At 42.6% G+C, this 24,669-nt stretch overlaps 1 protein-coding gene across 1 annotated transcript in view; it reads left to right on the forward strand.

Annotated features, from left to right (window-relative positions):
• The window catches only part of LOC138631514 (rho GTPase-activating protein 7), a 68,813-nt gene extending 53,371 nt beyond the window's left edge, over nt 1–15,442 (forward strand). Inside the window, exons 6-17 of the mRNA XM_069716507.1 lie at nt 5–221; nt 1,988–2,386; nt 3,797–4,095; nt 5,011–5,211; nt 7,855–8,014; nt 8,177–8,375; nt 8,613–8,826; nt 11,649–11,763; nt 11,853–12,098; nt 12,448–12,677; nt 13,950–14,123; nt 15,001–15,442. Coding sequence (XP_069572608.1) covers nt 5–221; nt 1,988–2,386; nt 3,797–4,095; nt 5,011–5,211; nt 7,855–8,014; nt 8,177–8,375; nt 8,613–8,826; nt 11,649–11,763; nt 11,853–12,098; nt 12,448–12,677; nt 13,950–14,123; nt 15,001–15,109 — 2,563 coding nt within the window. The 3' untranslated portion in view covers nt 15,110–15,442. The remainder of the gene's footprint in view (nt 1–4; nt 222–1,987; nt 2,387–3,796; nt 4,096–5,010; nt 5,212–7,854; nt 8,015–8,176; nt 8,376–8,612; nt 8,827–11,648; nt 11,764–11,852; nt 12,099–12,447; nt 12,678–13,949; nt 14,124–15,000) is intronic.
• The last annotated feature ends 9,227 nt before the right edge of the window (nt 15,443–24,669 follow it).

Genomic DNA, 24,669 nt, shown 5'->3' on the forward strand with positions numbered 1-24,669 from the left:
CCAGCCTGCAGGGTCGACCCAGCAGCCGCGAGTCCTCATCTCCCTCGTCTCCTCACACCATCAGCAGCTGCAGCAGCAGCAACAGCCACTCGGAGAGCAGCAGCGCCGTCAGCACGCCCAGCCCGGTCACCCGGGTCAGGAGTAACTGCAAACGCTCCGGCAGTGGCGTCGGGGTCGGCGGTGGGACGACCCGGAACAAGCAGAACCACTCGGGGACAGAGGTCGGTCCCCGGAAAAGAACCTTTCTTTCACCTGAAACTGTAGCTACTACCTTGGTGGTCTTGGTGTTGCACGCTGTGAAATGTAATGTACATGTCGGGTCAACATCCAAACAGCAAAGAAACAAGAGAAAAGCAGTTACTGCTTTGTGGCAGCAGCATCAATTAGGAGCGTTTACGAACGGCCGGATGTGGCCAACTGAGCGAACAATCGTTTCCCACTTTGGTAGAACTTCGGTGTGATTTAAGCACATCTTCATCCAACTTATTCTTCTTAAAAGTAATGTTTGCACAGACCGACTACCCGGTCAAAGAGTAACCGATCACTGACCTTACATTTAGAAACAAACACTCGACCCCACTGCTTCCCGTTTGATCCGCCCTGAGCAAATCTTGTTTGAGTTTTAGACTTCTTTTTTTTGTACTTTAATCACAGTGAAAACTAAAGCTCGTGAGCAACAGGTGAGTGGAGCCAGGCTAGTTTCCAGCACCTGGTCAATTTTAACTTTTTTTTTTTTTTTTGCTCTGGTTTTGGTCTCAACCAACTTCTGAAGGGAATATCTGTCTCTGTAGCTACTGAGAGCTCCACTTTGTTCACCAATTAACTATTACTGCCTGCTGTTCAGTGCTTTTTCAGCGAAAGTGACACTATGCGAGCGTTGAGAAAGCTTGAGATCGTACGGCTGAACAACAATATCAAACTTTAATATTCGTAGAGCAGGGAGAGACGGACGCAATCGTTGTTGGTTGTTGGTGGGAGTAAATATCATCGTGGGAATAAGAAACCCGAGTTGCTGACCTTCTGAAGTCACGCATTCAAATGTTAGTCACGTGTCTTGAGGCCTCCTCAACACAACAACCGATCGTTGTTGAGTCTCAGCTGATTTTCTGATTTTCATATGACTGTGTCACAACTTATAGGACAGTTCCAGTTTACGTCAACCCGGTGTAGAATCTGTTGGTATCCCTGGATGGAAATCCTTCGCGCAGTTAAAGAAATTAGACCTAGTTTCCCTCGTTGTACTTTTTGTTCGACCTGAAATCAAACGTTTTTCATGATTTCATGGGAAAATCAGCGTGTTTTGGAAACCTGCAGGGAACTCGTGCTTTCGGCCCCGATGTGTGCCGTTATGTGGTTCTCCACGTTTCCCCGAATCTCTACAACAGAGTCAGAGAGTGTAAGTTAGCATGACCCTCGGAGACACAACAGACACATTAATGGGCGGTTGAAATAATTGAAATGATGATTTTGTTTTCTAGTCTGTCAAACCGTTGGTCTTCGATTATTAACTTAATGAGTGCTGCCGTAATGGAGGACGGAGCACCAAAAACAAAACCCAGTTTCCAGTTATTAAAACCTGAATTATCCTTCAACCAGAACAGTCTGGTTATTCCAGACATTTCAGATGTATCCCCAGAAACGGGCATACGTGTAGTTGTGCGTCCTCCTAACACCCACCAAAGGCTTTTACGTCTACCCTCTGGGACTTTGAGAAAGTTTTCCCCTGGGCTGAACCTTCACTGAATACCAAGGTTCATTGAAAGCCCAGGTGTTCCAGAAAAATCAAGTTTAAACCAAAGTTTTTACCAAAGTTTTTACAAAAGCAAAAGGTTTTGAACCCCATTCAGAGTCCATCTGTTTTACACAGACCGTTTTTAAAAAAAATATATATATATTTTAAATGTTAGTATTATAGGATAGATAGATGAACATTAAAGTAAGCTAATGGTTTTCTTCTCTTCATTCCTTCACTAATTCGTCCAATTAGCTCCTACAGGACTACAGGAATCAGATCAACAACAACAACAACAGCAGCAGCAGTCACGAGAGCCTGGTCTTCCAAATCCCCCACGGACACAAGCCGGGGACCTTCCCCACCTCCCTGGCGCACGAACACACCATCCTGTCGCCCATCGTGGACGGCACCTCCGTCAACTGGAGGACGGGGAGCTTCCACGGTTACCGGGGGCGACACAGCTGCCGCCGCGGCACGCCGTCTCTGGCCGGCGGGGACGCGGGGCCTCGGTCGCCGCCGCCGCCCTCCTCGTCGCCGGGCGACGTGGCCGCCCGCGGCCCGCTCGCCGCGCTGGATCACCGTCTGAGCGTCTACGACAACGTGCCCGACGGCCAGCAGCCGTCCGGAAGCGTCAGCGACGCGGAGTCAGAGGTGGGGCGGAGGGCTGCGCTTGTGTTTTATTTATTTTGCGCTTCATACTGCGAATAAATAACTTATCGTACGTTGCATTCGCATACATTTCAGGGGACAACGAAGTCATTACAACCTAATCGCACTTTAACAAACATCAACGTACGACCCGAGAAAGCGGCACGACGGCAGATATCTGACACGTGCGCCGATTCAAAATGTCAAGGCAGCTCACCTTTGCGGACCGATAATAATTAAAACGGTGGTTTTGGTACTTTCTCCATATTGTACGTCCACATCCCGTATGTATGTAGCTGCTCTAGTTTTGGTCCTGCTAACTTGAATTTCATGACTATATAGGTGGAGAATTTTTTTTTCTCTCTCCAAAGGACACAATCGGCCACAAAGCGATCGACACCACATAATAATAATCATGCCCGTATCAATATATCACGATTATTTTGTGTAACAGGGACGTAAAATCCTTCACCAATTAAATAGAGATCCGTACTGAGCACAGATCCCCAATAAAACTAAAACTAAAAACCAGGCGGAGGCTCTCTCTCTCTCTCTCTTTGGCTCCCTTTGCCGCTCCACTAAACCAAGTGTAAAATGTGAAATGAGAGTCTATAAAAAACACAAGTAATTCAATCGAGGATATTGATTCTGCTAAGCAAAGCTCCATGTGGAGTTGGAGGTTCCCCCATAAAACCAGAAATCATTTTGTGAGTGCTCGTATCAAATTCCATTTTAAATCCAAAGTGTACCGTCATCTCTGACGACTTGCATTAATCACTCTGCTTCGGACGGGTTCCTGTCTTAAAATACATCGAAGAGGAGCCGGTCGGAATGACGTCGGAACCCTCTTTGATCAAAATCTGTCAGCCGCGGAAGTAAAAGCAGATATAAAATATGACTGAAGTCATTAGGAAATAGCTTTTAATTCAATCTGGAGATGTTGAGTGATGCCCTTTCCACCCTCTCTCCAAAACTGACAATACAGCAGTGAAATCCGTCATTTGCGAAATCTGCTGAATCAGTCGAAGACAAAGAGAGCTCGTCGAGTTCTGGAAAAGAAACTTTTTTTTTTTTTTTTTGTTGGCATCGTACGAAGGAAAATCAAAAGTCTCCCAACTTTTTTTTAATCGCCCCTCGTATTTCAATTCTTAATTTAAACAAAAAGCCTGTCACTGAGAAATGATATCGACCGGAAGGACGGATGTCCACAGGTCTCGATGTAAACAGTTGAGCTGCAACAATCGGGCACAAATATTTACATGTAAAAAAAATGTCAAATGTTTTGCCGCTCATATATGATAAGGAAATGAACTATATTTGTTCCTTATTTAAAGGATAATTCCAGGTTTATTTCAGCCCCGGGGGGGTATACGACTAATTACCTGACTGTCCTTTCTCATCAACCTTTCTCAGGCGAGTCGACTGCTGGCAGGCGAGGACGTCTTCTCGGCTCTGGACAGCGTCCTGGACAGAATCAACGACCTCCAGCAGCTCGTCACCTCCTGGTCTGAAAATCTATCTGAAGACGACTGCCAGAGAGGTTCCTCCTCCTCTTCTTCTTCTTCTTCTTCCTCCTCCTCCTCCTCCTCCTCTTCCTCGTCCACCTCTTCTTCCTCCCAGGACTCGCCCGGGAGGAAGGTAGAGGGCTGCTGCGGGACGGCGCCGGTGAACGGAGAGGAGCCGAAGACCGGCTCGCCTCCGCCCAGGAGCAGGTGAGCGTCTCCGTCCAGCTGCATTTACGCAGAATATCACATTTTACAAGCAACAAAAGTCCCCGAGTGCTTTTTAAGATCATAAAAAAAAAAAAAGAGGAAATATAAACAAATTACTGGACGCGTAACGTGGCCCCGGACATTTTGCGAGCGTAGTAATGACCTTCGTGGGGATTTATTCGAAAGTGAAGTTAATGTCAGGCATTAAAGGTAAAAGCAGGAACCTCATCCTTTCGGATATGGAGCAATAAAAAAAAGTTATGAAGCCTCTCCTGTGACACCAACGGTGTATCGATGACGGACTCTTTCATTTTCAGATTTGTGTTTGTTGAGCCGGTTTAGTTTTAATATTCATGCACAGTTATGTGTCCCGTGACTTTTCATCCATCTCTTTTAAAGAGCTCATGCGTTCTACTTACGGCATGCTGCGAGGTTAAATATTCAGGTTTCAAGTGATTTGAAATCAAATCTAAATCATTCTCGATGTGCTAAATTGAACCATGTTTGGAAATGTATAAAAAAAAATTAAAAAAACATTTTCAGGCCAGTTTGTTAACGTTATTTATTTTTTTTTTAATGGTTTTGTATTCTGCTGTGTAAACCATGCCGACATGGCGGCCTGCAGTCGGCTTCCTTAATCTCTCGCGAGATGAATCTTGTTTTATTGTGGAATCAAACCACATCGCATATTTTGTAAACTGTTACCCAAAGAGTTTTTTTTTATTTTTTTATTTTTAGAGGCAGTAAATGAAAAACCAACCACCTCCACAAACAAACAAACAAAAAAAACAACAACATTTGCATATTTATTTGATGACTTGCTATTTTCTGTAACGAGATCGCATCCCATACGTCTGGGACGAGATTGGGTGCGGCGCGCTCCTCGTCTGAAACCGTTGCCGTGTGTCCAAGCAGGGCGAGCCGGCAGCTGCACTGGTCCGGCGAGCAGAGCCCGCCCTCCCCGGCCCCCCCGGCCCCTCCGGCGCCCCCGCCCTGCGGCCCGGGAGTGGAGAACCAGTCGGCCCCCCAGTTCCACCTGCTGCAAAAGCTCTCGCTGCTCAAACTCACCGCCCTGATGGACAAATACTCACCGTCCAGCAAGCAGGGCTGGAACTGGTAAGGAGCGTGAAGAGGGGATGGGAGTCGGGGGGGGAGATCTCGTGTGTGTGTGTGTGTGTGTGTGTGTGTGTGTGTGTGTGTGTGTGTGTGTGTGTGTGTGTGTGTGTGTGTGTGTTTGTTTGTGGTGTATTCTCAGACTCCTGCAGCTGCGTTGGGAAAACATTTTCAAGCAAACAACTTGGGGGGAGGAGGAAGAGGAGGAGGAGGAGGAGGAGGGCAGGTGGGCGGGCAGGCGCGGGGTAAATATTTCAGGCAGCCTATTTAGAAAAGATATTTATTATTCATGTCTCAGGTGCAACCTTGTCTCGGCTTAAAAAAACAACAACAACAACAACAACAACAAAAGCAGCAGCAGCAGCAACACGCTTCAAGAGGAATAAACTCCCTTCTCAAACGCTGCGGGGACGGGGACGGCGGGGACGGGGACGGCCAGCGCTCCACGGAGCGTCCACATCCCTGAGAAACCGGAGGGGAGGTTCGCTCTCAGCTCGCCGCCGAGGAACATCGTGGCCGATTTCAGGCTTTCCTCGGAGGGTCAAAGCGTGTCGCCCGTTTACGTCATTCTCGCTCAATCGGCAAAAAAAAAAAAAAAAAAAATGTGCGGATGTCCCTGAACTGAACAGAATTGATTTAAATCGGCGCAAGAAAACGTACATATCCCATTTTAATCAAACTGTCCCTTTAACTTTTGGAACCGCATCCGGTTCGAGCTGAAACCGCAGTCTGTTCCCGTTTGAAACGTCGGGGAGGGGGGGGGGGGGGGGGGCGCCCCGCTGATTGACGTACGCGGGTTTAATAAGATCAGCGTTTTGCCTCCCACGCCGTGTGTTTTTTTGGGGGGGGAAAATCAGCCGTCGTGCAAAATCGAGACTTAATTCATTATGTCGAAAATGAAAACATTCAGATATTCCGCTCGGTTTTACTTTGCTGAATGTTTGTGTTTTATAATGCGCTCCGCGTAAACACACGACCTGCTTGTTTTATGCTTTGGTAGAAACCCAATTAGTTTTTTTGTTGTTGTTTTTTTTTTTGCCGAGGGTGTTATGCTCAGTGAGATAAGGCTGAACGTGGGAATTGAACATTGAACAGAAAACCCTTCTGAAATTACTCCTCGTAGATATTCGTCTTTCATTTTCAGGATCAGACGTGTGTTTGAAAGGAGATGTAGAAAAAAAAAAAAGAAAAGAAAGAAAACGCTCTGTGGCGAGGAGGTTAAAATTTTTTTTTTTTAAATAAAAGCTTCAGCGAGGCTTCCTGTAGCTCAGGCGCGCTGCGTTTGTTTTTTTATTGTTTTTTTTCGCATTTCAAACCGCTGCATTTAATAGAGTTTGAACTTTAACGAATCACACGGAAGAAAAGGAAATCGTGTCAGAAATGACCTCCGAGGCAGAGAAGAAGAAAAACACCCATTTAAATTTTGTTGAGCGAAGTAGGACTTTTCAATGAGCAACAAATTCTTCAAATTAGTTTGGTTTTGCAGAAATGAGCCCGTTGACGATATCAAATCCAGGAAAGTCGTAATAACTTTGTTTAAGCTTCTGGTCGTTTTTATATTTTAATGTAAAAAAAACAAAACACATGAACAACTTCGGCCGCATTAAAAGATCGCCGACAAACAACGTCAGAGCTGGAAATGATGTCTCGTCATCAGAGAGCCGCGTAGGTGAATGCAAATGTCAGATATTTGCATTTGATAAATAAAAAAATAATTTAAAAAAAAAAAAGGGCTGCAGAGCAAAGAGACTGGAAACATGGAAAGAAACTCGCTTTCTATAAACCGTGTCGCCGTTTGGCCAAATGCTCCGGCAGAAGAAGCAAACCCCCCCCCCCCCGCCCCCTCCCTCCGACAATTTGTTCTAATTTCGATGATTTAATCACCGACGCCAAAGTGCCAAAGCGAGTAATTTGAGGATTAATAACGGCTGATTGGAACGGTTTGTACTCGGAGGCACTTTTCTCAGAACAGCCGGTTTGTTTCCCCGAGACGTCGGGGGAGAAAACCGGAGGACAGGAAAGCGTTCGGGGGCGAGTGACAAACATTTATTACGCTTTCTGCGCTTCAGAGAAAGCCGCCGCTGAAAACCTCCGGCGTGCAGAGCGGAGCGTTTCGGACCTTTTCTTTTCTTTGAAACGTAACGTTTTCAACGCTCGGCTCTTCCAAATTGCCGAGAGGCATCGCAGCTTCTCTTGTTTAGTTGCTCCGCCGTGCGTTTGAGTTTGAACCCGTCGGTTCAGAGACGCGAAGAAAACTCCGGCGGCCTTTCCAAAAAAAAAAAAGTCGAATCTCTTTGATCGACGTCCGCGGCGGCTCCGTGGCGTTTTCTTCCGCCGCGCCGATTTTAACGGCGCGCACGTTTCCGGGATCACCGGGGGACTTGTGCAATCAGACCATGTTTATTTGGCCGTTCTCTTCAAAAGGAGAAAAAAAACGCGTCCGACGGCAGCCGAGTCGAGATTTAATTTAGTTTTAAACAGTTGACTGGGTGAGATTACAAATTTCCAGAACGTCTGCAGAATTTTTTTTTTTGTGTGTATACTTTCATTTCCATAAGTTTTCCCTTGAAACCAGTGAATGCCGTTTGATTGCTTCCTTAAAAAAAAAATAAATAAATAAAAACAACTTAAATCTCTCGCCTGCAGGACCGTTCCCAAACCCCCGAGGAAGACTAAAGCCGTCGAGGCGAAAGGCCGGCGGGTGTTCGGGGTTCCTCTGCTCCTCAGCGTCCGGCGGACGGGAGAGCCGCTTCCCCCCAGCATCCTCCGAGCGCTGGTCTACCTGAGGACCGGGTGTTTGGACCAGGTGAGCGGACCGCGTCCCGCGAGAGGCCCGAGGCGATTTTTAGGAAAGCCGGCGCAATGCACCGAGTTAAAGCTTCAGAGGTCTCCGTCGCGGGCCAATTTAGAGAATATATACATTTTGCAAAAACAGTAAACGTCTCGTTCGCGCCGCTTCCTCCCTCAGGTGGGTCTTTTCCGTAAGTCGGGGGTGAAGTCTCGTATCCAGTACCTCCGCGAGCTGGTGGAGTCGGACCCGGACGGAGTTTCGTACGACGCTCAGTCCGCCTTCGATGTGGCCGACATGGTGAAGCAGTACTTCAGAGACCTGCCCGAACCCGTCTTCACCAGCACACTCTGCGAGTCCTTCCTCCACATCTACCAATGTGAGCGCCGCATTTTCATTCCCTTCCTTCTCCCGTCAAATACGCGGTTCGGTTTAAAAATGACCCGGCCGGCTGCGGTGGTTTTTCCTCGGCTTCGTCTCGCTCGCTTGTCTCAACCTTGAACTGAGTTTTTAAATTTTTTTTATTTAAAAGTGACCCGTTATGTGGATTTTGTGAAGTTTGCGTAAACTTTACGCCGCACGTAAAGGAAATCACTTTCCGCTCCTCTGCCTCCAGATTTCCCGAAGGACCAACAGCTGGTGGCGGCTCAGGCGGCCATCTTGCTCCTCCCCGACGAGAACAGGGAGGCGCTGCGGACGCTGCTCCTCTTCCTGCGCGACGTCGTGGCCTGCGTGGACGAGAACCAGATGACTCCCACCAACCTCGCCGTCTGCCTGGCGCCGTCCCTTTTCCACCTCAACGCGCTGAAGAAGGACGCCAACGCGGCCAGGTGAGCCCGAGGCCGCGGACGCCGTGCGGGACGGCGTCTTCGGACGTCCTCGGTCGTCCGGCCGGGCTGATCTTCGTTTTCCTTTCTAGAGTTCACGCCAACCTTAATAGCACATTGAAGCAGGTGCCGGGTGTGGAGCGTCGCTGTCGCGGTTAGGCCATCTTAAACAGCTCGCGAGTCCACTCCATAGTCCACTCCACAGTCCACTCCGTAGTCCACTCCATAGTCCACTCCATAGTCCACTCTATAGTCCATAGTCCACTCCGTAGTCCACTCCATAGTCCACTCCATATTTGTGTGGGAGGTTGTTTTTTTTTGTTTCAATTTTGGCCTAAAATGAAAAGAAGATAGAAATCTGAAGATTTCAGCAAACAGGTGTTTTTTTGTTTGTTTGTTTTTTTTTTTTTTTTGTTGCATAAACTCCAAATTGTTTGTGCTATTTCATCTGGAGTTGATTTTCTGACATTGTGACATCTTGTTTTGTTGTGTTTTGTTTTTTGGACGAGTGTCCCTTGGAGAACGAAGGGCGGTTTCACCCGCCGACTATCCGCGATGTCTCACGATGTTTGACAGCAACGTGTTCACTATTTCAGATCAAAATCTAATGCTATTTTTTTTTTTCTTCATTCCCGATGGGGAAGATATTTTCTCCCGCTCGTCTGCTTCCAGCTGAGGATTCGGTTTTTAGAAAGATAAAACGAGGGTATGAAATAAAACTGGACGGATTATTAGGATATTAAATTCATCACGGGACTCTGTCCTGTCACTGTTTGTTTGGCGGTACGTAAGGTTTGTGGTTTGGTACGTACCTTTTATTTATTTTTTTTTTTAGCAAACATCCCTCAAACAGGACGCGATGGTGAATTTGTTCGGGACTATTTTCTGTGGCGGATGAATCTACTTTTGTAAATAAAAGTGCATACGTCGGGATTTAATGCCGACTACTGCTCCGTCGTTAACCGCCCGGACCTCTCAGATGGTCTGGGACCGGCCCGTTCAGGTTGTTGTTGTTTTTTTTTTTTGTCAGATCAGGAAACATTTTTATATTCCTTTATAATCTTTTCATTTTCAAGTTAGTATTTATCTTCTATTTTATTTTACCCTTTTTGAGTTCACGTTTCAAACACCTTTTCTGCTTCTTTTTTATTTTTTATGATTTATGTAAAACACTTTGGAGCGAAATAACTCCCCCCCCCCCCGTTGTTTTATTAGTTTGTTTTTGGCCGTCAACCTTCTCGTCTGCATCCAGCCTCACTCTCGCTCATCCTTTCCTCACATCTCCGCCTCCCGCTTTGTAATCTCCCTTCCTTCAGCCGTCCTCCCGTACATCCCTCCCTTCCTTTCATCTCCACCTCTTCCTCCCTCGTCCTCTGTTCAATCCCCTCGGGCTGACGGGACGGGCGATGTAAATGACACAATCAAGCACTTCGTACCTCCCGTTCTCCTGGAAGCTGAAGTCCCGGCCCGTCAGAGCTCGTGCGCTGGGAACAATATTTTCCCACAAATTAATAAAAATCTCATCTTGTATTTTTTTTGCTTTGACAGAAGTCGGCGCTGCCTCTGAGGTGTCGACTTTTTTTTTTTAATGGTTTAACTCCCCGTCCGCCCAGCTGGGGTTTGTTTTTAACTCTCGACGTGTCTGTAATTTTCTCAAGTTTCTCTAAAACGCTCGACTCACTAACTTTTTTTTTTGTTTTTGTTTTTGTTTGTGTCTGATCCTTCACAAACTAAAACGACATTAAAGATCAAATATTTCCTGTGATCTGCCCGTCAACATCAGTGGATGCAACGCGAAAGCTTTCCAGAATAACCCGAATTTTGTCAGTTGCGGTAATTGTGACGCGGCGCTGCTGAGAACCTGTCACACGTTTCATGGCGTCATCCTGCTTCCTGTCGGTGTTCCTACAAGTTTAAACAAAACAACAACAAAAAAGTACAGACCTGCCGGGTGCTGTTCAAAACACTCAACAAATAGATCGAAGAATAATGCTGAATTTGTCTTAAAGTATTGGGAATGACACTTGAACCCTGTGAGGTCTTCAAACTGATTTCACTTCTCTTACTATATTTAAAACAAACCGGTATAACTGTTGTTAAAAGCAATGTTGGCTATTAATTACAGATCATTTGTTTTTTTACTTTTTCACACAGTATGTAACGGCATCCTGTTAAGAATCTTTAAACTCAATCAACGGCCAAAACCCAAGTGTGCGATGAACCATTAGATCTTATTGACGGAGCAGTAATGTCCAAAATAACCAACAGCATTTTTTTTTAATTTTAAATTTTTTTTTAGAGGATCTAAATTTAGCGATCGAGACCTGAAAACAAAATCTGACACTTATCAAACGGTGTTCGGATTTCTTTGGAACCAGCACCTAGTGGCCGTCGGGGTCATTGCATTTCATGTCAGTTTTGCGCCGGCTCCAACCTCGAGCCAACGAGGGGGAGGCGTGCTTTCCAAACGATAAAATAAAAGTATCACTTTCAAGGACGTCCTGTCGAACGAAAATTGACGGTAATACGAGTACGGTCTAAATTTAGAAAATGAGAGGCTTCGGCAGCAGGCGTTAGCAGAAATTATGGAAGGTGTAAATTTATAAGCGAGGATGAGAGCAGGAGGAGAATCAATAGAGGAGGCGCGGTGGAAGGATTATTACGAGTTGGAAATAAACGCCGTCCTCTCGGTGCACGTCAGTTTTCCCTCCGTGGTTCCAGGATGTTCGCCGCCTTTAATCGAGAGGATTTTTTTTACCTCGACTCTTACCGGACGGAGATGATGAGAGTGACTCTGACCTCCGTCTCCTGTGTTGTCGCCGTAGGTCCAGTCACAGGAAGTACAGTCTGGGCCGCCCAGACCAGCGGGACCTGAGTGAGAACCTGGCTGCCGCCCAGGGCCTGGCGGACATGATCTCCGAGGCCCAGAGACTTTTCCAGGTAACACCAAATCTGCTCCGGCAGATTGTAGGTTTCTTTTTTTTAGATGCATTTTTAAAGGCACGCGATGAAGAAACTCCTCTCCGTAGCTTCCAGAGTTTTGGCCCAACCAGAGTTCGAGCGCTCCGGCCCCGACCGCGGCGGACCCCGTCCCGGAGGAGGGGTCCGGAGGAGGCCCGGGTGACCCCCGCCAGAGCGGAGGTGAGGAGGAGCTGGAGGGGAGGAGGAACGAACTGCAGCTGAGCACCCAGCAGCTGCTGAAGGAGGCCAGGGAGAAGAGTCGAGGCTGGGAGAGCCACCCGGCTCCGGAGCACGTGGAGATGTCCTTCAGGAAGGTGAATGAAGGGAGGTGGGGGGGTGGGGGGGGGTTTCCGTTTCGGACCACGCTAACTCGATGCACCGTGCACAGTGACACGCATGCTGTAATGCTGCAGACGCTGCATGATTGGTGCGTTTGCAATTTCAGCGTCAAGCTGAAACTTAAAGCGGAGAAATGTCAAATTTTGTGAGCAGGAAAAAAGGGCGCCGGGAAGCCGAATTCGTGTCGAACAACTCCAACGAATGTCAAAGAAAACCCGGCCGTTTCCGGCAGCTCAGTTCAGAAACGGGGCAGCCGGGTTCAGGTTATGGACGTGACCCCGGCGACCCCGCCGGCTCTAATTGGCGTTCCGCGTCGGTCCTCAGATGGACGACGGCTGCCCGCTCTGGATGTGGCGCGGCTCCGTGGACGTGGACGCCCCGCAGAAGGAGCTGCTCCACCGGCTGCTGAGGGAGCAGCAGCTGTGGGACGGGAATCTGCGTCGGGCCGCCGTCATCCGGACCCTGTCGAAGGACGCCGAGGTCTACCGCTACCTCCTGCGGGACCAGAGCCGCGGCCTGGGCTCGCAGCACCCCCGGGAACACCTGCTGCTCAGGTAATGAGGCAAGGCAACTCCCTACCCCCCGAACCCGCCGAGCTCCGGGGGGTTGGGGGGGGGGGGGGGGGGAGTGTTGATGAATTTTTAATCCGACCCCGAAGTCAGAAGAGACGTGGCGGGTATCCGTGTTCGCAGTCGGACCGCATCACTGAGCCCTTTTCTTTTCTTTCGTATTTCCTCTCTTTGCGCCGGCGTACATGAACTTCGAGTTACCCCCCCCCCCCCCCCCCCCGAGTAAGAAGAATCAGCTCCTCTGCATAATGCATTCGGCCGAGGCTCCTGTTCTTTTGTTTTTTGTTGTTTAGTTTAGTTTAGTTTAGTTTTTTTTTTTTTTTCAACAAAATCTCGTGAAAAGAGGTTTGAACGGCTCTCCGGGCCCGCTGGTCCCTTCTGGAGATGTGAATCTTTAAAACACGCTATAAATATACAGCTCAATTAAAAAACAAAAAAGATTTTAACTCCTTTCTGCAGCAGCTGTTTGTACAAAGTTATTTTTTTATGTCTTTTTAATGGAACCATAAAAGACCCTTTTTTTTTTTTTTTTTTGAGAACACGATTCTCACAGTGAGAGAAATGTGCGCACAGCGACGCTTCGGATCGAACTCCAACCCGCCGGGAGGAACTCCTTGTCTCCTCAGTCCGTGTAAATCTCATTACGCTCGTTACGTACAACTCGACGCAAAGTTTGTTGCCGATCGTTACAAGAATATAGTTTTAAGTTCAAGCTATCTGTAACCTCACGAGTTGCTGTTCACTTTGAGACCTTCCTTCGTGTCCTTTGTTTTAAAAGGTTTCTTTCTTCAACAAATAGTCGACGCCGGCGTCCGCACACCGGAGGGTCTTTATTGATATTGTGCAGAGAAGTGAAAATCAGTCTAGCAGCTCTTACGGCGTAAAAACAAAAAAATGAAAACGATGCAAAAAAAAAAAAAAAAAAAGAAAGCTGAGAATTTGGGACGCTTCGGGCTAAATGAATAAACGTTTCGCAAACGAGAGAGAATTAGTGAATTTCTTTGGGACTATTTTCAGCGGCGGATTAATCCACGTCGGTCTTTTCACGGGAAAATATCGAAACATACCACCAGATTTTATTCTTTCAAACCGTTTGAAGGGTCGTCTCCTTGTGGCCTTTAAGACTTATCACAACGCGCTCGCGCGGATCTCAAGTGAAAAGACCGGACAGAAACGTTTTTGAACTGACATCAGAAAGAAAACGGACATTTCTTTCATCTGAATCCTCTTCTCCACCTTCCTCCTCCTCCTCCTCAGGACCTGGCAGGCGGACCCGTCCCTCGGCCCCGTGTACCTGTCGTCCGTGTCCACGGAGCACCCCGAGGTGCCGGTGGAGGGCACCAGGGCCCACGTCCACTCCTGCCTCTACCTGCTGGAGCCCACGGCAGCCGGGAAGACCCGCCTGACGCACCTGTGTCGAACAGACACGAGGTGAGGCCGGCGTTCACACGGTCCTTTTGAGCCGGTGAAGGGATAAAGGGGAAGTCCCTTTAAAAAAGGAAAAACGGGGGGGGGGGGGTATCAGCTTTCAATCCTGTTTTGATAAAAAAAAATTGTATTTAATTCGTTCATGAAAATGGCAGAATGGTCCTTTAGCCCGAGACGGCCATAAAACCAAGGGCGAGTTGAGCCGCGCGGAGGATTTAAGGCCGTGGGAAAGCCCATTAAAAGGAGTAAGTGGAAGGAGTCCATCTTCCTCGGCCTTAATTGAGCCCGTTCTGTGTCTTTGACCTCTGCCGGCATCTAACTGCAGCACGATCGCGACCTCCCTCGTAGGTGAGCGGAGGAGGAGGAGGAGGAGGAGGAGGAGGAGGAGCAGCTCTCCCCCCTCGTGATTCATTCCCCTTCGAAACTAAGCGACTGCAGATTTTCTGCTGCTTTACGTGATCAATTTGACTCTCTGCGGAGCCGCCGCAGCTTCGTTTGTCTCAACCGATTAAACCAAAGCGAACCTCCGCGCGACAGAAAGCAGGCGGCGGCGGCGGCGGCTTTTTATTTTTTTATTTATTTTTTTTATTTTATTTACTGCCCAAACTCGGGAACGACCGCGGGGCCGACAACCGATGGCTTTTATTCGGCGTAGAGCGACGAGAGTCGCTTTTAGGTGCATTACCGCCACCTTCTGACGGGAGTAAAGCATCACGACCAGGCGCCGGTAAAAATCCGGGGAAATAAAGGAAGCACAATCCATATGCTAATAGATTTTTTTTTGTTTTTTTTCTATTTTAACAACTGTTAGAATATTGAAAAGCCGTGTCCCATCCTTTTTAATAACCCCCCCCCCCCCCCCGCCGTTTTTATCTTCCAGAGGTCGGTCGCTGGAGTGGCACAGCAGGGTGAGCGGACATCTCCTGGCCTCCGGTCTCTTGGCGATCAGAGACTCCTTCAGAGCCGACTGCAAAGAAACCAAGATATGATCCGGGTTCGGAGGAAGCAGCAGCCGAGCAATAATCTGGAGAATTCCTCTTCTTCTTCTTGCCCAGGTGTGGTTAAACCGCATATATATATATATATATCGCCCCCTGGAGGAGAACGCAGGAGATAGAAAAATGAAAAAAGAAAAGAAAAAAGGATGCAGCGTCGTTTTCCTGCGTCTTTGTCGAAGTTTTAAAACTCTTCTGGTGGACTTGCTGTCTGTGTTCACTTCATTATCGTCAGTGACCTTGCGGATTGCCAGCAGCGCCCCTGGTTCCCCTGCTGTTACACTTCACACTCAAATTCACTCATACAAAAAAAAACAAAAAACAAAACGAATGCAAATCATGGCGAGCTTTGGCGAAGGACGTTACGGTGGGAGGGTGAAGAGTTGAGGCCTGATTTGACTTCTAACTGTCCAGAAAGTACGAGATTTTGTTTTATCCCCAAATATGCTTTCATCATCGAACTCTTTCCTGTGGGAGACGGGGGTGGGGGGGGGGGGGGGTGGACCGGTGGAAGCTGCCCGGACAAACGCAGGAAACGCGGACAGAAAACATCAGGAAACAGACCCTTTTTTTCGCCACCAGACATTCGGCTGAATCGGGGGGGGGGGGGGGGAAGCGGAGAGAGAGCCGCCGCATCCAACCCGCGGCAAAGAGACGTCCCGGAAGGAAGTGAGAAAGACGGCCGCCCCGAACACCTCGGAGAGACGTCGGGAGCCGGGAGGTCCCACGCGAGTTCCGTTGCTCGTTCGCGAACGGAGCTGGACCTCCTCGAGGTGAAACCGCCCTTCGTCAGGGACGGCGGAGCGGGTCGCGCACCGGCCGGAAGGTCGTCGGTTCGATTCCCCCCCCCCAGCTCCACCCCTCCCACACGCCCGAGCGTCCCCCGAGCAGGACACCGAACCCCACGTTGCTCCCGGTGGTGTGCCGATATCTACCTCGAAGACAGAACGACGTCCCGGCGGTGAACCCCGACGATCCGTCGTCAGTCCCGCGACCGACGGGCCAGCTTCCTGAATTTTGGTTTTGTTTTCGTCCGTAAAAGTTTTTTTTTTTAATTTATTCCCGCCTGCCGGGAGCGTGACGTCGACGTGTTTCTTCGCTTGCTCATCCGAGAGACACTCGAGCGTTCGCTTCGCTCGTGAAGCCGTCCCGCGTATTTCAAAGCGTCACCGTTGATGTGCGTGTACGATCATAGCTCAGATTATTTAACTTAATGTAAATCTAAATACAGACGTTATACCCAGATGTGTTTATTTAAGTCCCAGCTTTTCGAAATTGTTTGTGAAATCTAAATTTAAATCTAAATTTATCACCTTATTAAAATGTTTATTTTCCTCTCAACCCGCTTGTTGTTGTTTTTTTCTCTTCGTCTCAGTGCCAAACAGATTACTGACTGTAATTTTGGAGGGAGGCGGGGAGGAGGGGGGGAACGCAGCGGGCAGGGTGGGGATGAGGCGCCACACTGCACCACTGAAGCGCAGGAGATTAATAAATCTGGCACTGCAGATTTACAAAAAAAAATAATAAAAAATAACTCCCGACCCCGCCACCTCTTTCTCCGTCTCTTCTGCTCACGACACCCACTTGTGTCTAATTTGCATCAAGTGCATTTACATATCTTATTGATTCATCTCAGATCAGATAGTTAAGTCGCTGATAAACGCTCGGCACGGAGGCACTCGGAGCGAGACGCAGACACCGTGCAACCGAACGGGAGGTGGAAATGCTTCTCGCGGGTGAGGACATCACGTCCCGGTCTAAAGAGGATTTTTAAGGAAGAGGAATAATTTATGCAAATAACAGAAGCGCAGAAGTGCCTGCAGGCAGTTTAATTTCTGCACAAGTCTGTTCCTTCCGTATGGTGCTGAAGTACTTCGAACTGAACTTCGGGTGAACTCGAGGTCAGAGGTTAAACAACGCGGTCATCTTTAAAGGCCGCGTATCGCTTGTTCAGAGGTACATTTTCCGAGAACTAATCCCATCTTGTAATACTACTTTGTAGTACCAGTCATATAAATGTCATAAAAACAACATACTATAGTATGTCGTCAACAATGTCATTGAAGTCATACTATAGCATGACGTTTTGAACGATATACTATGGTTTAACTTTCTCTTCATTTGGGAGAACATACTATTTATATACATATATATATATATAGATATATATATCTATATATATATAGATATATATACGTATATATATATATATATATATATAGTATGTTCTCCAAAATGTCATAAAAATGTCATGCGAAGTATGTCGTCTAAAATATGAAGAGAAAGTCATACTATAGTATGGGGTTTTTCGGCCAATTTTTTTTTTAAATGCTTAAGTCGAAAATATGAAGAGAAAGTTAAACCATAGTATATCGTTTAAAACGTCATGCTATAGTATGACTTTTTTTCGTCCAAAAAAATCCCGAAAAAGTCATACTATAGTCTGACATTTTTACATTCCCATGAATTTATAGTCATGCTAAGGCATACCGTCAAATAATACTGAAAAAAAAAAAGCCTGTTGCATACTCTCACAGGCACAGCGGTACACTGATTAATGATGCAGCTTCCCGTTAAGAAGGTCACAGGTTCAATTCCAGCTCGAGGTATGTGTTCATCCTAAAATTACATATGTTGTCGAAAATGTCATACTAGAGCGTGACTAATTTTTCACCCAAAATATAAAAAAAACAGTTGTACTATGGCATGTCGTTAAATAAAACAATATAAAAAACTATTAATTTTCTAAAACAGGTAAGGCAGTACAGTGGTTAGTGTTGCTGCCTCCCACTCAGAAGGTCATGGGTTCAACTCCAATTAGGAGCACTGTATCAATTCTTCAAAAAAAGTCATACATAACAAATTTTTTTTGGCCAAAATTTTTTTAAATGCTTAAGACTACAGTATGTCGTCTAAAATATGAAGAGAAAGTCATACCATAGTATGTCATTCAAAATGTCATGCTAAAGTATGTCATTTCTTTCGTCCAAAAAAAATCCCGAAAAAGTCATACTACAGTCTGACATGTTTTCATTCCCATGAATTTAGTCATGCTAAGGCATATCGTCAAATAAAACAAAAACAAAAAACTATTGTATGCTGTCGCAGGTACAATGGTACAGTGGTTAATGATTCAGCCTCCCATTAAGAAGGTCACGGGTTCAATTCCAGCATACTATGAAAAAAAATGGCATACTATAGTATGACTTTCTCTTCATATTTTAGACGACATACTTCGCATGACATTTTTATGACATTTTGGAGAAAATACTATATATATATGTATATATATATATATATATACATATATATATAATACATATATATATATTTATATATATATATATATATATATATATATATATATATAGTATGTTCTCCAAAATGTCATAAAAATGTCATGCGAAGTATGTCGTCTAAAATATGAAGAGAAAGTCATACTATAGTATGGTTTTTTTTCGGCCAAATTTTTTTTAAATGCTTAAGTCTAAAATATGAAGAGAAAGTTAAACCATAGTATATCGTTCAAAACGTCACGCTATAGTATGACTTTTTTTCATCCAAAAAAATCCCGAAAAGTCATACTATAGTCTGACATTTTTTCATTCCCATGAATTTATAGTCAAATAATACTGAAAAAAAAGCCTGTTGTATACTGTCACAGGCACAGCTGTACAGTGCTTAATGATGCAGCTTCCCGTTAAGAAGGTCACAGGTTCAATTCCAGCTCGAGGTATGTGTTCATCCTAAAATTACATAAGTGGATAATATGAAGAAAATGTCATACTAGAGCGTGACTATTTTTTCACCCAAAATATAAAAAAACAAAAAAACTTGTACTATGGCATGTCGTTAAATAAAACAATAAAAAAACTATTAATTTTCTAACACAGGCACAGCAGTACAGTGGTTAGTGCTGCTGCCTCCCAGTTAGAAGGTCATGGGTTCAACTCCAATTAGGAGCAGTGTATCAATTCTTCAAAAAAAGGCATACATGACAATTTTTTTTTGGCCAAAATTTTTTTAAATGCTCAAGACTACAGTATGTCGTCTAAAATATGAAGAGAAAGTCATACCATAGTATATCATTCAAAATGTCATGCTAAAGTATGTCAGTTCTTTCGTCCAAAAAAAAATCCCGAAAAAGTCATACTATAGTCTGACATTTTTTCATTCCCATGAATTTATAGTCATGCTAAGGCATATCGTCAAATAAAACAAAAACAAAAAACTATTGTATGCTGTCGCAGGTACAATGGTACAGTGGTTAATGATTTAGCCTCCCATTAAGAAGGTCACGGGTTCAATTCCAGCGTACTATGAAAAAAAATGGCATACTATAGTATGACTTTCTCTTCATATTTTAGACGACATACTTCGCATGACATTTTTATGACATTTTGGAGAACATACTATATATACACATATATATATATATATAAACATATACATATATATAAATATATATATATATAGTATGTTCTCCAAAATGTCATGCGAAGTATGTCGTCTAAAATATGAAGAGAAAGTCATACTATAGTATGGGTTTTTTTCGGCCAAAATTTTTTTAAATGCTTAAGTCTAAAATATGAAGAGAAAGTCATACCATAGTATGTCATTCAAAATGTCATGCTATAGTATGTCATTTCTTTCGTCCAAAAAAATCCCGAAAAAGTCAGACTATAGTCTGACATTTTTTCATTCCCATGAATTTATAGTCATGCTAAGGCATATCGCCAAATAAAACAAAAACAAAAAACTATTGTATGCGGTCGCAGGTCGAGTGGTTAATGATTCAGCCTCCCATTAAGAAGGTCACAGGTTCAATTCCAGCATACTATGAAAAAAAATGGCATACTATAGAATGAAGTTTTGAACGACATACTATAGTATGACTTTCTCTTCATATTTTAGACGACATACTTCGCATGACATTTTTATGACATTTTGGAGAACATATATATATTTATATATTTATGTATATATATATTTATATATATATATATATATATATATATATTTTGGAGAACATACTATATATATATATATGTAAATATAGTATATATATGTATATATAGTATGTTCTCCAAAATGTCATAAAAATGTCATGCGAAGTATGTCGTCTAAAATATGAAATTTATTTCATCCAAAAAAAGAGAAAGTCATACTATAGTATGGGTTTTTTTCGGCAAAATTTGTTTTAAATGCTTAAGTCCAAAATATGAAGAGAAAGTTAAACCATAGTATATCGTTCAAAACGTCATGCTATAGTATGACTTTTTTTCGTCCAAAAAAATCCCGAAACATTTTTTCATTCCCATGAATTTATAGTCATGCTAAGGCATACCGTCAAATAATACTGAAAAAAAAAGCCTGTTGTATACTGTCACAGGCACAGCGGTACAGTGGTTAATGATGCAGCTTCCCGTTAAGAAGGTCACAGATTCAATTCCAGCTCGAGGTATGTGTTCATCCTAAAATTACATAAGTGGATAATATGAAGAAAATGTCATACTAGAGCGTGACTATTTTTTCACCCAAAATATAAAAAAACAAAAAAACTTGTACTATGGCATGTCGTTAAATAAAACAATAAAAAAACTATTAATTTTCTAACACAGGCACAGCAGTACAGTGGTTAGTGCTGCTGCCTCCCAGTTAGAAGGTCATGGGTTCAACTCCAATTAGGAGCAGTGTATCAATTCTTCAAAAAAAGGCATACATGACAAAAAATTTTTGGCCAAAATTTTTTTAAATTCTCAAGACTACAGTATGTCGTCTAAAATATGAAGAGAAAGTAATACCATAGTATATCATTCAAAATGTCATGCTAAAGTATGTCATTTCTTTCGTCCAAAAAAAATCCCGAAAAAGTCATACTACAGTCTGACATGTTTTCATTCCCATGAATTTAGTCATGCTAAGGCATATCGTCAAATAAAACAAAAACAAAAAACTATTGTATGCGGTCGCAGGTCGAGTGGTTAATGATTCAGCCTCCCATTATGAAGGTCACAGGTTCAATTCCAGCATACTATGAAAAAAAATGGCATACTATAGAATGAAGTTTTGAACGACATACTATAGTATGACTTTCTCTTCATATTTTAGACGACATACTTCGCATGACATTTTTATGACATTTTGGAGAACATACTATATATATACATATATATATATATAAACATATACATATATATAAATATATATATATATAGTATGTTCTCCAAAATGTCATGCGAAGCATGTCGTCTAAAATATGAAGAGAAAGTCATACTATAGTATGGGTTTTTTTCGGCCAAAATTTTTTTAAATGCTTAAGTCTAAAATATGAAGAGAAAGTCATACCATAGTATGTCATTCAAAATGTCATGCTATAGTATGTCATTTCTTTCGTCCAAAAAATCCCGAAAAAGTCAGACTATAGTCTGACATTTTTTCATTCCCATGAATTTATAGTCATGCTAAGGCATATCGCCAAATAAAACAAAAACAAAAAACTATTGTATGCGGTCGCAGGTCGAGTGGTTAATGATTCAGCCTCCCATTAAGAAGGTCACAGGTTCAATTCCAGCATACTATGAAAAAAAATGGCATACTATAGAATGAAGTTTTGAACGACATACTATAGTATGACTTTCTCTTCATATTTTAGACGACATACTTCGCATGACATTTTTATGACATTTTGGAGAACATATATATATATATATATATTTATATATATATGTATATATATATATATATATATATATATATATATATATATATATATATATATATATATATATATATATATATATATATATATATATAAATATATATGTATATATATATATGTATATATAGTATGTTCTCCAAAATGTCATAAAAATGTCATGCGAAGTATGTCGTCTAAAATATGAAGAGAAAGTCATACTATAGTATGGGTTTTTTTCGGCAAAATTTGTTTTAAATGCTTAAGTCCAAAATATGAAGAGAAAGTTAAACCATAGTATATCGTTCAAAACGTCATGCTATAGTATGACTTTTTTTCGTCCAAAAAAATCCCGAAACATTTTTTCATTCCCATGAATTTATAGTCATGCTAAGGCATACCGTCAAATAATACTGAAAAAAAAAAGCCTGTTGTATACTGTCACAGGCACAGCGGTACACTGATTAATGATGCAGCTTCCCGTTAAGAAGGTCACAGGTTCAATTCCAGCTCGAGGTATGTGTTCATCCTAAAATTACATAAGTGGATAATATGAAGAAAATGTCATACTAGAGCGTGACTATTTTTTCACCCAAAATATAAAAAAACAAAAAAACTTGTACTATGGCATGTCGTTAAATAAAACAATAAAAAAACTATTAATTTTCTAACACAAGCACAGCAGTACAGTGGTTTGTGCTGCTGCCTCCCAGTCAGAAGGTCATGGGTTCAACTCCAATTAGGAGCAGTGTATCAATTCTTCAAAAAAAGGCATACATGACAATTTTTTTTTTTGGCCAAATTTTTTTTAAATGCTTAAGACTACAGTATGTCGTCTAAAATATGAAGAGAAAGTCATACCATAGTATGTCATTCAAAATGTCATGCTATAGTATGTCATTTCTTTCGTCCAAAAAAATCCCGAAAAAGTCATACTATAGTCTGACATTTTTTCATTCCCATGAATTTATAGTCATGCTAAGGCATATCGCCAAATAAAACAAAAACAAAAAACTATTGTATGCGGTCGCAGGTCGAGTGGTTAATGATTCAGCCTCCCATTAAGAAGGTCACGGGTTCAATTCCAGCATACTATGAAAAAAAATGGCATACTATAGTATGAAGTTTTGAACGACATACTATAGTATGACTTTCTCTTCATATTTTAGACGACATACTTCGCATGACATTTTTATGACATTTTGGAGAACATATATATACATTATATATATATATTTATATATTTATATATATATATATATATATATATATATATATACATGACATTTTTATGACATTTTGGAGAACATACTATATATACATATATATATATATATATATATATATATATATATATATATATATATATATATATATATATATATATATATAGTATGTTCTCCAAAATGTCATAAAAATGTCATGCGAAGTATGGCGTCTAAAATATGAAGAGAAAGTCATACTATAGTATGGGTTTTTTTCGGCAAAATTTGTTTTAAATGCTTAAGTCTAAAATATGAAGAGAAAGTTAAACCATAGTATATCGTTCAAAACGTCATGCTATAGTATGACTTTTTTTCGTCCAAAAAAATCCCGAAACATTTTTTCATTCCCATGAATTTATAGTCATGCTAAGGCATACCGTCAAATAATACTGAAAAAAAAAAGCCTGTTGCATACTCTCACAGGCACAGTGGTTAATGATGCAGCATCCCGTTAAGAAGGTCACAGGTTCAATTCCAGCTGGAGGTATGTGTTCATCCTGAAAATTACATAAGTGGATAATATGTTGTCGAAAATATGAAGAAAATGTCATACTAGAGCGTGACTATTTTTTCACCCAAAATATAAAAAAACAAAAAAACTTGTACTATGGCATGTCGTTAAATAAAACAATAAAAAAAACTATTAATTTTCTAACTTTCTCTTCATATTTTAGACGACATACTGTAGTCTTAAGCATTTAAAAAAAATTTGGCCAAAATTTTTTTTGACATGTATGACTTTTTGAAGAATTGATACACTGCTTCTAATTGGAGTTGAACCCATGACCTTCTGACTGGGAGGCAGCAGCACTAACCACTGTACTGCATGTCATTCAAAATGTCATGCTATAGTATGACTTTTTTTCGTCCAAAAAAATCCCAAAAAAGTCATACTATAGTCTGACATTTTTTCATTCCCATGAATTTATAGTCATTCTAAGGCATATCGCCAAATAAAACAAAAACAAAAAACTATTGTATGCGGTCGCAGGTAGAGTGGTTAATGATTCAGCCTCCCATTAAGAAGGTCACGGGTTCAATTCCAGCATACTATGAAAAAAAAATGGTATACTATAGTATGACTTTTTTTCGTCCAAAAAAATCCCGAAAAGTCATACTATAGTCTGACATTTTTTCATTCCCATGAATTTATAGTCATGCTAAGGCATATCGTCAAATAAAACAAAAACAAAAAACTATTGTATGCTGTCGCAGGTCGAGTGGTTAATGATTCAGCCTCCCATTAAGAAGGTCACGGGTTCAATTCCAGCATACTATGAAAAAAAATGGCATACTATAGTATGACTTTCTCTTCATATTTTAGACGACATACTTCGCATGACATTTTTATGACATTTTGGAGAACATACTATATATATACATATATATATAAACATATACATATATATAAATATATATATATAGTATGTTCTCCAAAATGTCATGCGAAGTATGTCGTCTAAAATATGAAGAGAAAGTCATACTATAGTATGGGTTTTTTTCGGCCAATTTTTTTTTTAAATGCTTAAGTCTAAAATATGAAGAGAAAGTTAAATCATAGTATATCGTTCAAAACGTCACGCTATAGTATG

This window comes from Brachyistius frenatus, unplaced genomic scaffold (genome assembly GCF_029030835.1).
Source record: "Brachyistius frenatus isolate BFR_SWC_R1_liver_20210118 unplaced genomic scaffold, ASM2903083v1 Contig_5, whole genome shotgun sequence".
Taxonomy (NCBI): Eukaryota; Metazoa; Chordata; class Actinopteri; family Embiotocidae; genus Brachyistius; species Brachyistius frenatus.